This window comes from Stegodyphus dumicola, chromosome 11 (genome assembly GCF_044657685.1).
Source record: "Stegodyphus dumicola isolate Sdum_Otavi_A_Nest chromosome 11, ASM4465768v1".
Taxonomy (NCBI): Eukaryota; Metazoa; Arthropoda; class Arachnida; order Araneae; family Eresidae; genus Stegodyphus; species Stegodyphus dumicola.
In genome coordinates this window covers 93,135,541-93,151,577 of record NC_140778.1, presented here as the reverse complement: position 1 = coordinate 93,151,577, position 16,037 = coordinate 93,135,541, and the positions used below count along the sequence as shown (strand labels likewise).

The 16,037-nt window shown below is 34.3% G+C and overlaps 1 protein-coding gene across 3 annotated transcripts in view; it reads left to right on the top strand.

Annotated features, from left to right (window-relative positions):
- The window catches only part of LOC118198583 (organic cation transporter protein-like), an 87,758-nt gene that overhangs the window by 56,902 nt on the left and 14,819 nt on the right, over nucleotides 1–16,037 (top strand). For 2 of the 3 annotated variants that reach the window (XM_035370291.2, XM_035370293.2), the window contains 3 exons: nucleotides 2,078–2,292; nucleotides 8,739–8,920; nucleotides 12,841–12,980. In XM_035370291.2, the coding sequence (XP_035226182.2) occupies nucleotides 2,078–2,292; nucleotides 8,739–8,920; nucleotides 12,841–12,980 (537 nt within the window). Of the gene's footprint in view, nucleotides 1–2,077; nucleotides 2,293–8,738; nucleotides 8,921–12,840; nucleotides 13,049–16,037 lie in introns of all 3 variants that reach the window. The other variant, XR_004759793.2, reaches the window with a different exon arrangement.

Here is a 16,037-nt window from a genome sequence, read left to right as displayed (position 1 = left end):
TCTCTTCTTTAGAAATATAATATGGACACCTTATGACTTCCTCGCATGACCTGTTAAATTATGCACAATTTTTTTTTTGCATTTCGTTTAAGCTTATTTCCCCGAAATAATTAGAGATATATTTCTCATTCAGTTGATTCAGTCTTCACTTTGCGACAAGGCAAAAATAGAAAAAAACTCAAAATATCTTAATTAAAAACTGAAAAATATAGAAAAAATACACCAAATGCAGTTAAAACAATAAAAAAAAATTTTAATTAAAATTGGAGTTTCTACTCAAAAACAAGCAATGCGGCAGCAAACGACAAGGCAGATATTTCGGTGCACAAAACTGAAAGTTTACTTTTCATTCTACGCTACAAAAAAACACTGAAGGTGCAGAAACAGATTTAATTTAGTGTTCTGCTGAGTTGCAAATGTAAACAAATTTGGCAGCTATGGTAAAAAAATAGGCTTAACCGCACTTAAACAACTTATAAATTGTTGATAAATCTATACCTATCGCTTGCAGATTAACCAAAGGCATAATAAATCTTAGCCCGAATATAAGAGCAACATAATTTAATCATTTTTAAAGCAAAACACACAATCTTCCATAGTCCGTCCAGTATTTTGGGATGCCGCTTATAAAGGGCTTGTTTTAAAAATCCAAATGCACAGTAATTCATAGGAGATACATAAGGGTACTTGGGGTAGGATGCATTTAAAGGGAATAACTTCAGTTCCGGTTTCATTTCTCATTTTTTTCAAAAAACAGAGCAACAGATTTAGAAGTATGGCTTTAAGCCTTCTCCTGATGGAACTTAACAAAAGTGAAGATTGTTTGGATAAAGAGATGAAAATTCTTCTTTAAAAATAGATGTTAAAATATATTTCTGTTAGTAATCCGAATTGACTTTGACATTTTTTCCGCTTTCCTTATTTTAAAATTTCTGTTATTTCAGAATCCATTAATAATCATAAAACCTTTAGATAAACGTTCCTTCTTTTATCTAAACCAACATATTAATTTTTTTTCGGTAGTAAATCGATCTTTTTCTAATGTATTCAGATAGGTATATCCAAGCTTCAGCAATTGTAACTTTATATTTCCATTTTTCGCCTGCCAAATAATTTTCATACAACAATCTACACATAGTCTTACGCTGAGAAACATGTTTCGGCGTTAGGCGATGAGCATCACGTTTATTATTATTATTATTTTGTTTCGATTAGCTTTAAATCAGATTTTATAATTTTGTTCATGGTTCTAAGAGAGATACTTAAAGATCTTGCAATAGCTCTTTGGGCGGCTGGAGGATTTTGCTTAAAAACATGAGATGCGATTGTAGATTTAAGAAGAGCTGTGGGTATTTTAGTCGGGTATGCATTTTTTGCCTTTTCCTCATTCAGATGTAAATTTTGAGTTTTTTCTGTCCTATTAATTATGTCACTTATTTTGCGAGTAGAAATATTAAAACCATGCTTTTCGCATCCTTTTTTAATAATCGAATAATTTTCGGACAGCGCATTATTAATCTTTGGGCAGCTAAAAATATAGCCTTCTATCCGTTGTTTATTTTTCAGCGACATTTTAAAGAAAATAAAAATTTTAATGCTGTAAACGATAATTAAACCTTGTTCCAATTGGATGCTAATCACGTTTGTATTTTAAGATTAAATTTAAATTCAATTATTAAAAATCATAATCGTTACAAAAATGTGTGAACACCCTCTTTATTGGACATTTTCCAGGACATTTTCCAATGAAATATTACCACGTTATGTTATGTTCGGAGACATCACATAAGCAATATTTAGCACTTTGGACTTCACGAATCATTATTTAACTTATATTTCCATCGCAGCGAATTGTTGAATGCAAAAAGCGTTCTTTGTATATTAACAAGTGGAAGGTTTTGGATGATCTTTGTTCAGTGTTAAGCAAACTTTTTTTAAATCCATTATTTCACAAAGAATGCTGGATTGATATGTTCATAAGATCCGCATTTAAAAATCATAAAAATTCGTTTTAAATGCAGCATGTGTGTAATAATTTTTGCATTTTATGACACATTTCCTTTACTTAATTACGTAGGTTCGTAAATGTTTTCGTGTACTATGGACTTTCGTACAACACCAACGAACTAGCCGGTGATCCCTTCGTTAACTTTGCACTTTCCGGAGCAGTGGAGTTCCCGGCATATGTTCTCAGCATTATAGCTATACGATCCTTGGGCAGAAGAAATCCTCTAGCTGTTGCTCTGATAATAGGAGGTGTTGCTTGTCTTCTCTGCTACCTCATGCCCGAAAGTAAGCCAAACTCCGACTTATTGAAGCTTGGTATTTTTTAATTTATTGTATGAATATTTCAGTGTCGAAATACGAATTGAATCGAATACAAACAACGTTTTACTCTTGTGACACATTAAGAAGCGCAACTTTTATGAACAGGGTGGCGCTCAAAATGGTTGACTTCTTCATATGATGATAGTTTTATGTTTTTAACTCTTCTTTAAGCGGTCCCAAAATGGTAGCCCAAGATGCCAAATCTGTCCTATAACGGAGTTTAAGAGTTTCTATCTAGTAAGGTTTCTGTACTTTTTGTTACGTTGCACAAGCTGCCAGGATCTTGTATTGTCCTAAAGATTATGTTCATTTCGGATCAGAATGGAATGCCTTTTGAATTGATAGGCGGTGTAAGCTTCTCCAAATATTAAGAGAAATATACTGCATTAATAATACATCGCCCATTAAAAAAATTGGCATATCGTCGTTGTCAAACCAATATCTGCTAGGCGCACATTTGTTAAATGCCAGTTTTTATTTAACAGTATTCTGGCTGATGCGCATAGCATATTTTTTGGCGATCCCAATTCACCATATAATGCTTAGAGTCCCATAGCAGTCTTTTACACGAAAATTTGGTTGGTAAACTAATGGTAATAGTCAAAATATCGAAATCTCCAAAAAGTGCACATAGGAGATATTGGTTTGACAACAACGATATACAATGTGCCATGAATTCCTAATACATTAATGAGGAATTTATCAGGATAAACGCGACTTTTGGTTTTCAGTGGACTAGTTTCAATTTTTATGCTTTAGTCCGCACTAAATCGTTTTATTTCAATTGTGTAATGGTGCAGCTACTATTCGTCATAGGATGAAATGCCCATTAAAAATGCATCTTATTACATTTAAATTTTATTTACCCCAAAAAAATAAAAATTCATCGATATGCCTTATTACATTTCTGTTTTTGCAGCCTTTTGATATGTGTTCAAAATTCAAACCTCCCACTTTACCATGATTTCTTCAGATTTAAGCTCATTCCGAGTCTTAAACTGCTCTCCATAGCCTACGCATGTTTTGTCACTAATTTCATGTATTATTTATTCGTTTCTCTTCGTGAATGACGCTACGAATTTGTCGAATTTTCTCTCTCTTTGTTATTATTATTGTTATTATTCTGTTGTCTTTGTTATTATTTTGTTGAGATGAATGTTATCGGTTGGGCCACATTCAGCCTCTATGCTTCAATATCCCACGCTGTGTGATCTGCGATGAAAACCACCGAAGTGCCGAGTACCGTAAGCCAAAAGAAAGAAGCCCTTGTTTGTATTTTCTGTAACGGACCTCATGTCAGCTGCTATCATGATTGCCCAGAATACAAAAAGAACTTGCTGCAGTCACCAAGAAAGACTGAGCAAAAAACAGTAAATCAAATCTTGAAAAATAAGGGAAACTTTCTGGTATTTTCTCAAAATTCAGAAGCCACTACTTCCGCCCAAAACAAAAGAAAACACAAGCGAAATGCTACGAAATTCCACAGAAAAATTAAAAAACTCAAATGAAGAAAACTCGACTTGTATAAACTGGATAAGTATGATAAAAGAAATATTTTATTTTTAAAAGATTTTAAAAAAGCAAAAGCACCCGCAGAAATGCTGATCACCATCCTATAACAGCAGAACCATCCCTCAAGAAGTTCGTACAAGACCGATGACGAAGCTTCTTTCTTGGTCGGCATCAGAGAAAAACCTTTTATCACAATCATCTCGAATCAGAGAATTGATCACATCCTGTGTCACCAGATGAAGACACAAGCTTCACTTTTTCCGACGTTTTGCTCTCCTAACATCTTATTTAACGCCTTCAAATTAAGCAATAATTCCAAAGTATAGGCAAATAGTAGTTTTTCGCTAAAACGCCAACAGTACCATTACGTTCCAAGTTCGTAAAAGATATGTGCTGCTACTAAAAATATTTCATTTATATTTGATCCATGTACGCTTTGTACACACACACACACACACAAACAAAAAAAACAAAAAAAAACAAAAAAAAAAAAAAAAAAAAGAAAATCTGAAGGGTTTCAGATTTTAAAATTACGTCAAAAGGTATTTTTTTTGTAACGTTTTGTGCATTCCGTTTATTTATTAAATATAACGTTCTTCGCACTTAAACGATAAAATTTAGTTCTACAGCAATATCGCAAAGTAATTTTAAAATGAGCATATCTTTAAATTTTCTGATACACAGTTCCGCTCGCTGAAGATAAAAAAGTTTTTGGGGACCGTAGAGTGTTGCCATTGCTCGCTTTTAAATCGTTCAGTTTCTTAATCAAAAATTCGTTAAAATTTTACAAAAAAGGAAATAAATAATAATAATAATAGATAATAAAGCAAATGAGGCTTGGGGGCGCAGTGGCTAGCGCATAGCGCACCAGCACCACATGTCCGGGGTTCGATTCCCGGGCTGGGTAAGGTCGATTCAGCCTTTCATCCCTTGATTTCCATCTCTGGGCTCGATAGAATGAATACCAACACTGGACTAAACACTGGAGGTCCCAACACTGGACTAACCTGCGACCAAGCTGACCGCTTATTCAGCGCATATGCTTTCCCCTGCCCGGGGCCCACGGTTAAGAAAGCAGATTTCGGGCACTGCAGGCCTTGGCCCATTAGGGCTGTTACGCCACTGATTTTTTTTTTTTAATAAAACAAATTCCAAACTTGGGTTTAGAGATGCCCATATTCGGGAGGAAACGTACGTTAATCAAAATTCGATTGCTCTAGGTACCGTTGTTTTATCATAATGCGAGAAACATATATACATTTATGCAGATTCTTCATTATTTAATTTCTTCAAATATAATAAAGGCGATAATATTTGGTGGCAACAATTAACAATTTGAAAAGGGAATCCGACATTTATAGTGAACCGACGCAAAATGCCAAAACGAAATAATAGTCCTTCAGGGAAAATTGTCCCTTTGGACTAAAAAAGGGATAGTTCTATAGCTTTAGCTCTACTGGGGCTATTGAGGAAATTTAATTTATGTTTTTCGTGTCTCGAAAGCGCGACTTAGAATATATATTAGATTTCATATATGACATTGTTTTAGCATAGATATTTTGATATAAAATAGGACTTTTCTGAAATGACATATCCATTGTTTTTCCGTATTTTGATTCTGCGACCCAAATTATGAAAAATACTATATTAAATACTATAATTTTTTTTTAATTCTGTGAGAAAAATACGGAGAAATTTAAAAATTTATATTGGCGCAACTTTTTTAGTCTGCACCAAGAATTCCCTTGGCGAAATTCTTAATTTAACTTATTTTTCTTTCCCTTTCCATTGTGCAGGAGCGGAAAAAATTCTGCAATCGGTCCATTCTTTCCAATATACAAATTTACTTATATCTTGGGAAATTTTAAGTAATTAATTCTGATGTTTTGCATGTTTGCCTAGAAATATATATACTTTAAATTGGCGGTAAAAATTTTATGAGTTATAATTAAAAAATGTTTCAAAACATTTATAAAAATTATTAAAAAGTACAAATTAAAAAAATAAATCAGAAGATATCTGCCAATTTTATTTGGATTGAACCTAAATTTTGAACTGCGAAAGAAGGAATCAAGTAGGTTATAATAAAGAGAAGAGATATTAAAAATGGTATATCAAATTGAATTAACATTGAGGAGTAGACATTTGAGATATAACTTTTTTAAAAACAACTACCGCAAAATTTACAAAACTTGGCACATTGCCATAATTTGACTTAGTCGCAGAATCAAAATGTGTTAACAAATCGGTGCGTCATTTGAGAAAAAATCCGATTTTGTGTTAAGAAACCTATGTTTCAACAACCTATACACATATAACTGTAATATATATTTTAAATTGCGCTTTCGAGATATGAAAAACTTATGTTATGCTAACATGTAACCTAACATGTAAATTTTAACTTTTCATGTCTGAAGTGCGTGAATAAAATGTAAATAATGTAATAACGACTGTAAGCAACGATTATAAAAAGTGGAAATGAGAAGAAATACATAAATTTTTTATTCTCTTTTTCTGAGTGTCTCCTTCTGGCTTGGTATCTTCTCAAAAATCGGATTATTAATTAAAGAATATTAGAATAATTACGCTAACTTTTATTAATTTTAAAGGTACTAATTTACTTTTGCAGATGTTTTCAATCATTTTCTTGAGATTTTTAGTTTGTTTTTCCATATTCTTCTGAATTCTTTTTGAAAGTTTAAGTTTGCTTTTGAAGAGTTCTCCGATCTGCTATCGCAGTTTCCAATTTGTTATTGTGGATTCTTCTATGTGTTCTAACAGATTTCTTATAATTCTCACAATTTTCATTTTCATGTTAATTACTCCAGTTTACCAGAAAAACATTCCTCTAAAAATTGAAATGAAATTCTAATATTTTCGAGTGAGGATTGAAGGGTACTTACATATAAACGCAATTACCTTGGCGCAATTTGGCGATTTTTCAAAGATGAAAATGTAAAAGTTGCTTATCGGGTGCAGGTTGGTGGTTTTCGCGAATTATTTTAGAAAAATTCACAAACTGTCAGTATCGTATCTACAGACATTATCAACATATGAATAGAATACCTACTTTAGCAATTTAAGTAGAGATTTTAAATATTAAATAAGCATTACGTGATACAGTAAAAAGAGTGATACATTAAAAAGTATTCATTACGTGATACATTAAAAAGTATTCATTACGTGATACATTAAAAAGTATTCTTCACCAAATCTTTCTGAATTTTTTTCGCGCTATTCTTTTCCCCACGTACAAGAGCGATCTAAATTTGCTTAGAATAATCAGAGAGTTGCAGAGACTCGGCAACACCAGCTGTCTACCAAACGTATATCCTCATTCTCCTTTTAAAGATTTTCCAGCAAAATTGTGTATTATTGCAGAATTTTGCAGCAGTTTCTTCCATTCCTAGCAAATTTCACAAGCTTAAGGTAAGAAATATCTTGATTTGTTTATAAAATCTTTGGAATACAATAAAAAGAAGGCATACGAAAATGGTGACGTTACTTGACTAAAACATTGTTACTAGCATGATTGCCTGAAGAATGGTTATCAGCATGGTTGCCAGAGTTTGGCGCTTTCTCGAAATTTGGCGACTTCTGCTAAGGTGGTTGCGATAGCAGTTAGTTAGCATCTAATATTACTCTTTCTCATTGAAATGCTGAAATGGAAATGTTTTGTTGCGTCAGTCACTGAGAAATGATTAAGACAGCAAGATAAATATTAGTAAACTCAGATAAATATTAGTGAGAATTTGAAAACTAACTGCTTTTCCGACACTTAATTTGTTACTAAGTTATATATATGTTACTGTGAAACACCGAAATCTGGAGAATGTCGACTTTCACCGGTGAATGTCAACATTCACATAGTCTCTTGGTGTATGTCCGAAATATTTTCCAAATACTCTTATTTCTGACTTACACCGGTCAATGTCGACATTCACCATGTACTAATGGTGAATGTTGAACAAGTAACAATATTATATTTTCTTCTCCGTAATTCAGTCGCGAATAAACGCACTTGAGACTTGAAATAAGAACATGAGAACATGAGAACCTAAAACACACAATACATTCAAAATGAGAAAGGAAAATAATAGTTAAAAACTTAATTATACAGTACGTTCTAAATGAGAAAATAAAATAACAGTAATAAAAAACTTACTAAATTATGTGATTCAAATCTGATTTATTGCAAAAACTTAAACTATTATGGCACTTTATGACCTCTCTTTTCGACTTTCACCAGACATATCTGTGATTGTCGACATACACCAGTGAGGGTCCGAATATACAAGAATGCAGTGAAATTTTCGGTCTTTCACCGACGTATTTGGTGAATGTTGATATTCTCTGGTGAAAGTCGACATTCTCCAATTTCGGTCTTTCACGGTAACATATATAATAAATGAAAGAGATCTGATTTTATAGGATAGCAATTTATCAAATGTTTTCACCATTTGTAGAAAAATATTTGCTGAAAACTGGTTAAAAATTAATTCTTCTGCCTTAGGAAAATCTAGATCCAGTTGAATAATCAGGAAACAACGATAGTGCAGGTTACGGAATTACAGATGAACGTATATATCTGATACATAATTAATCATCAATTAAAAATTTTGGTTTCATTTTAGCGATTAAAAGTAGTAATAAATGAATCGACAAGCAATAAATATATACTTTTAAATAAGGAACTGCTTTAAGAAAGAAAAATTAGATTCTTGGTTTGAAAAAAAAATGGTGACGTTACTAATTAAAACCTATTCTTTATGTAAAAGTAATAAGATCCCACATTTTGAAAAGCAGTTGTTAATTTTCAGAATCCTTTAAATTTTTTATGTGATGTGATGAAAGTGTATAATAATTTGCTTACAATTTTATTTTCATTCCACGTCTAGACCCGTGGTGGTTCGGTGTGACTGTTTCAATGATTGGCAAGTTCTGTATAAGTTGCGCTTTCGGTATAATCTTGGTTTTCACGGCCGAGATCTTCCCAACTGTGGTCAGAAACATTGGCCTCGGATCGGCTTCAATGGTTGGTCGTGTCGGATCCATACTTGCGCCCTTCATACGAGAACTTGTGAGTGGCTTTTCATCTCTAGGTTTTTGAGTATTTGCAAATTATCTTGAATCTAATTAAGTAACTATCGATGTGAATTTGTTAAAACTGATGAATATATACTTATATTTATATATTTAATTTGTTAAAAATAGATTAGGTATATACTTTTATGAAACTATTCAATATATTACTATACGTTTTTATTAATTACATATTTTTGTTACTTTTATGCATGAAGTGCGCTGTATCTGTGATTATAAAAAGCGAAGAATTATTCTTAAAACTCTGTATTACTACACTACTGGCCATTAATATTGCAACACCATGAAGGAAAACAAATACAAAAAAGATATTTATTGCAAGTAAACAGTATGGCATTAAAACAAACTTATTAAATTTGTAAAAATTTTGGAGTTATACAGTGGTGCGAAATTAGTAGTAACAGCTGCAGCTAAAACGACCCTTACTCCATTAGGGCTGCTTGAGGTCAAACTGGGCTTGGATAACAGAAATGGGCAACTCATTCCATGCTGCATTAAGTCCATGTCACACTTCATCAGCAGTATTAGCTGGAGAGGCGTGGCGGGCCAGTCTCTCTGATCTGGAGACTGTGCAGGCAATTAATTACCCAATGCATCGAGGAAGGTCAGAGCACGACATGTGATCTTGCATTATCTTGTTGGAACATGACGTTTAGGGGCCTCGAAGATAGGGCACAACCACTGGACGTAAGATGTCAGAAATGTACCCATCCTGGCGTTCAAATTATCGTCGATTCGAGCTAGAGATGTGCGTGTCGTGTACCCAATGGGCGCGAAACCATCACACTCGATGCAGGGCCCCTATGCCGATGTCGAATGCAAGCAGACGACGTGCGGTCTTTTTGGAGCGTCTAGACATGTATACGACCATTATAACACTGCACATAGGACTGGGACTCGTTTGAGAAGGCGACGTTTTGCCACTCCTGCACCCATCTTTGTCGTTTGGCGTACCTGAGTCGCCGTCTCTTTCTATGCTTCATTGTGAAGGGAAGCCTAAGTAATGGTCATCCCTGAAAACGTCGACGCATTTTATGAGCTGATACTGGGCGTGCCGCAAACATACCTATTTCCTGAATAATGACCCATGATATGGTCATACGGTTTTGCAGCTCTGACCTCACAATATGTCTGTCCTCTCGGGCGTTAGTTATGGAAGGGCTTTGAGAACCTACATGCCGTTCAGTATGACCCTCAGCATTCCATTGATTCCATATTCGCATGACAGAGGTTGGATGTCGACCGGCGATATCACATAACGATAAACTACACCTTCGATAGTCAACGATCCTGCTTCTATCGTATTTCTAAATTTGCTCGTAAGCATTTTATCTTCTTATACTCGAGGCATGACACAATATTCCGAGCAAACTACCACCTTACAAAAGACTTTCCGAATGATAAATCCACTACAAAACTTTTCTTTTGTGCAGTGCCTCAGATGTCTGCGTCATCGAAATGCGCAAAAATATCAATCATTTGCATATCCCAACTTCTTCCGTACGTGTGACTTTCACTTCCGTCAGATCATTCCTTCTTGGTGTTTCAATTTTAATGGCCAACAGCGTATTACAAAAACATGAAGTTTAGGATTAATAATAAAAGAAATTGCGTCGATTGTAATTTTTTATCATCGAACTTGTTTCATGTTTGGTATTTTAGTATACAGAGTTAGAAGTGATGTAAATTTTCTGTCATTCGCAAACAATTAACTATATATCAAAATAACTCAACAGAAACATAACTATTAAATCTCTGAGGTATAAATTGCATTGCTATTGCTTCACATCCACTAACCTCTGATCTTGCTGAATTACTGGATCTTCTGGACGTTCTGTTTCATGAAGGCATGACGTTCTGCGAGTAATCGACAACGCCTATCAGTAGCTGAATAATAATTTGAAGATTGGTATTTTTTCCGGAGTTTAGATCCAGGTGAATGGCCTAATTTCACTGTGGTTTCCCCGCTTTGCTCGATGAGATAACCTGAATACCAACCGATTTCCATTAGTCCTTCATGAAGGCTTCCAGCTCTTTATGTAGATGATCCTAATGTGCTTTGGCAGAAATCCCTCCAAATTTAATCCAGTCCAGTCCTGGAATCGCCCGAATGTCCGATCATTCTTAACCTCCAAAGTTCATATCAGTAATGGCGACGTTAATTTAAGTTTTATATATCAGAGATATGTCTGTACATATGACTATGAAGTGAGGATCAGCTCATTTCCTTTAATGCAAATCAGCCAATTCCTCTTAGTCCTCCGCGAAGGCTTCCACCTCACTTAAGGATATAGCCGTAATATGATTTGCCATATTCCATTCCAATCCAATCCAGACCGTGAAGTTGCCCGAATTTCCGAGGTCATCGTTCTCATGAGCGTTCATCATTGCTTGGAGCACTAACGTGATGTCAGTTGAGGTTGTCAGAATGGATCTGAATATTTCTGTTGCGTATAATTCTGAAGATTGTAAGATTCAATATCGCTGTATTCTTTTCGCTTTTCTTTATTGAAGAAAGGAGGTTTTGTACAGAGACGGCATTCCATGGTAAGATGTTTTGTGTAGCATAGTCATCAGAAAACATATAAAGGCATTTCTTTACTGATTCGAAGCAAGACTTATTTTGGTTGAATCAGAAATGCCCTGAAGATGGGCTAAAACATAAATCAAGAAACTTATTGGAAAAGTAACTTTCAACCAGCAAAACTGAAGATAGGTTTAAAGACATAGAAGTTTCGGAAAATAAAGCCTGCCAGAAGGCGAGCGACTAAAACTGAGAACTTCTATTAATTTACTCAAGTTCTGTTTTCAGTGATAGAAACGACTGTCTGCAAAACATTTCATGAATTTTTCCGCGTGTAACATTAATAAAAGTTTGTTTCTTTCGGAGAACTGGCTAGAAATGCATTCCTTCTATTACATAGATAGCTATACAGGGATTCAATGTAACTAAGCAAGCCATTCTTATTCATTAGAAAGCTAATCCCTGTAGCACTGTTAATCACTCATGATGGCTTTTATGTCTGCTTTGAAGCCTAAACATTTCAAGATTGTGACGCAGAATGAACTCTTAAAATGTTGTAAATATTGTACTGTAAAACTGTGAAATACGGATGTTTTTGCCGTATTAATTAAGTGTCCAATTACTGTCGTATTTAAAAAAAGAAACTCTAATTATATTTTGTCTTGTTATTAAAGTGACAACTTTTCTGAAGTCGTATATTAAAAAGATTGAACAGATTGGGTTAGGTTGAGTTATTAGAATTCATGGAATTCGAAGCAAATGAGGGCTGCCTGACTAAGAAGACGATTACTTCGTGAAATACTTTCTAAGGAAAAATTTATTGTTTAACGGTCATTTTAACTTTATACACTAGGACTGAATAGAAATAGCCAGTACGTGCAGCATTAATTGTGCAGATCTGTTTAGCTTCTTTTTACAATAACTAAAAAAAGGTTTTGTGATATGTATTCATTTTCTTAGGCCAGGGGTTCTCAACCGGTGAAGAACCGGTAAGGTGATTTTTATCTTAAGCAAGATAAAAATGGATGGTACGCAAAGATGCGAAGTACTTTTAACTATTAAAATTCAAAAATTAAAATCCGAACATCCTGATTGAGTTTTTTTCTGTAACACTAAATTAATGCGATCTGAGCTTTGTTCAAGAGTGGTTGTGGTAGTAGTACATTGTAGTAATGGTACTAAAAAAAGGTTTTCAAATTTTCTTTATATGGTATTCTTTAGTCTAAAGGTTGATAACCGCTGTCTTAAACTATTGATACTATACCATCGTTAGTTTTTGTAGCTTATTTCTCTTCAATTTGGGAGAACCTACGTTTGTTTCATTCAAGTTCCATTTAGTATAATACACATTAATGAATGCTTTAAATCTCTAGGGCCATGCTACACATCCAGTGGTGCCTCAAATTGTGTATGGTGTGCTTGCTGTTACGAGTGGAATGCTGGTATTGCTTTTGCCTGAAACAAATAACTGCGTTATTCCGGATACTATCAAAGAAGCTGCTAATGCCTCCAGGTACAGTAAATAAGTAGAGGAGCTCACGCCATTCAGTGCTACAATGCAAACAAATTATATAGCATTAGGTATATTTGATGACTCCAACTGTTTCTTATTATTTGGTAATATCGTCTATTTCAGATTAATAAATACTATATATATATACAAAATATACTATATATATATATATATATATATAATTATTGTATATATATATATATATATATATATATATATATACAAAATATTTGTATATACAGTCGATTCCGCTTAATTGGGACACCGCTTAATCGGGACAGCCGCTCATTTGGGACTAATCTCAAAGAACAGATACCAAACTAAGAAGCCAATAGAAAATTTATATGTTTAATTGGGACAACATTCCGCTTAATTGAGATAGTAAATTTAAGATCACAGTACATATTACGAGTTTGTTACGGAGCGTTGTCTTACAGCTTATTGCGCATGCGTTGCCTTACATCTGATTGTGTATGCGTTGCATCACAGGCGAGCGCGAGGCCGTTCTTATTCAGTTACCATTACACCTCGTACGTGACGACTGTTTCGATTGTTGCATATTTATTCACTCACAATACACATCGCGCGTGAACAGTGCATAAACTTATTCTTCAAAAATTTAACCCTTGCCAAAATGCCAAGAAATGATTTGACACTTTCTAGCAAAATTGCTTTGCTAGATAAAATAAAAAGCCAGCCACCTAATACAAGTTATCGCCGGCTCGCTGAGATAACTGGAGTACCAAAATCTACCATACCGCGTGTCTTACGACAAGAAAGTCAACTGCGTGAGGAATTGGTTTTATAAGAAGGACAAGCAGGAACATCCAAAAGAAAACGCGAGGGGAAGGATCCAGACGTCGAAGAAGTGCTCTCTTCCTTTCGCAACAACATGAAAAATGTAAAGGTCTTGAATAGGCACAATCGGATTGCCAAGCAAATTGTGGCTGAAAATGTCAATAGTTATAAAGTTAAATATTTAATCTTACTGGGCTGTCAAGTTTCCTCTTCAATACTTTTTACGCTGTCAATATTGCTACGTCTTCTAGGTCAATGGTTTTCTATTGTTTAGTGGCAGAGGCGTATATACCAACGGCCCGATATTGAAGGCGAAGTCAGAGGAGTTAGCTAAAAAACTGGGCCGCTATGATTTCAAAGCAACTGACGGGTGATTATCGCTATGGAAAACAAGACGCAACATTAAATTTAAAAAAGCGCACGGTGAAAGGGGCAGTGCCGACAAGGAAAGTTCCAAACAGTGGAAAACTACGAAAATTCCTACTTTTTTAGAGAATTTTTGTGCTGATGACATTTACAATGATGAAACCGGCCTCTATTATCGTGCTACGCCAGACGGTTCCTCATGCTATAAACACATTGCACTGATTGGTTATAAAAAGGCGATGGACGGCATTACTGTGTTATGCTGTACAAATATGTCAGGTACTGACAAACGAAAGCTACTGATCATAGGAAAAAGTGCTAGACCTCGATGCTTTAAGGTGTTGAGCATGGAGGGTTTACCAGTGGAGTACCATGCAAACAAAAACGCGTGGATGACTTCTGAAATTTTTCGAAATTGGCTTACCAGTTGCGACCGAAATTTAGAACATAAAAAAAGAAAAATTTTGCTGATTGTTGACAATTGTGCGGCACACCCTCATTTAGACAATCTACAAAATATACAGCTGGAATTTCTTCCTCCTAATACCACATCTTTAATGCAACTAATGGACATGGGGGTAATAAAAAATTTTAAGAGTTTGTATCGTGGGAAATTGGTTAATTACATATTAGAATCCATTGATGAAAATTTATTAACAACTTCCACAACAGCCAGAGAGATAAGTTCAAAAATTTCCCTTTTGCAAGCAACACAGTTTGTCGCTGATAGTTGGCGAGCTATAAAAGCCACTACAATACAGAACTGTTTTCCTAATTGTGGCTTTAAACCCCTAGAAATTTCCGAAAATTTAAGCAACGAAGAAAATGAGAATATGTTGCAAGTTCCTATTTGTATTAACTATGAAGAATTTTCAACAATAGATAACAATTTACCATGTTACGATGATAATGAAAACTCTGAGGATTCAATCGTAGAAGGTATTAAATCAAAACGTGGAAAATTAGACGAAGATGACGATGATGATGATGAGTCACCTGTGTCTGTGACTAACCAGGAAGCAAAAAAATGTATTGCCACGTTACAGCGTTATTTTATGCAGGAAGGAAATGAAGGGAGCCCTGCATCCGCACTGAATATCTGCGCTGATTTTGTAGAAAAGAAATGCTACAAAAACAAAAAACAGACTACACTTGACTCCTTTTTGTAATTTTAATTTAGAATTTTAGATTCATATTAATTTTAGATAAATATTAATACATAATTTTCCTATTTGTAATTTACATTTATTAAAATTATTGAAAAAATATATGTTGTTTAATTTATTACCGGTTATTGGCCTTAGTTTCCAAAACCAAATAAATTTGTTTAAAAAACTGTGAAATTCGCTTAATTGCGACATCCGCTTAATTGGGACAAAATGCCCGGTCCCGATGTGTCCCAATTAAGCGGAATCGACTGTATTTGTATATATATATATACAAAATATACTATATATATAAATACTATATATATATATAAAAGAGCATGTCCCAATCTGAAATTAAATACAGAATGTACTGTCTGAAAGTAACTTAGGGGCCAGAATTTGTTATAACAAAATGACAATGATGTACACGCGTATATATACCATGAAGAAGACGTAGCAATATTGATAGCGTAAAAAGTATTGAAGAGGAAACTTGACAGCCCAGTAAGATTAAATATTTAACTTTATAACTATTGACATTTTCAGCCACAATTTGCTTGGCAATCCGATTGTGCCTATTCAAGACCTTTACATTTTTCATGTTGTTGCGAAAGGAAGAGAGCACATCAAAACAGCACCCAAGCGGCATCAGAGGTAGAAGCAAACGTGCGCAATTTTCCAATTCGGAAGTTCACCAAGAGAAGGTTTTGGTTTAGGTTATAAAGGTTTCATTTCTCAAAATTTT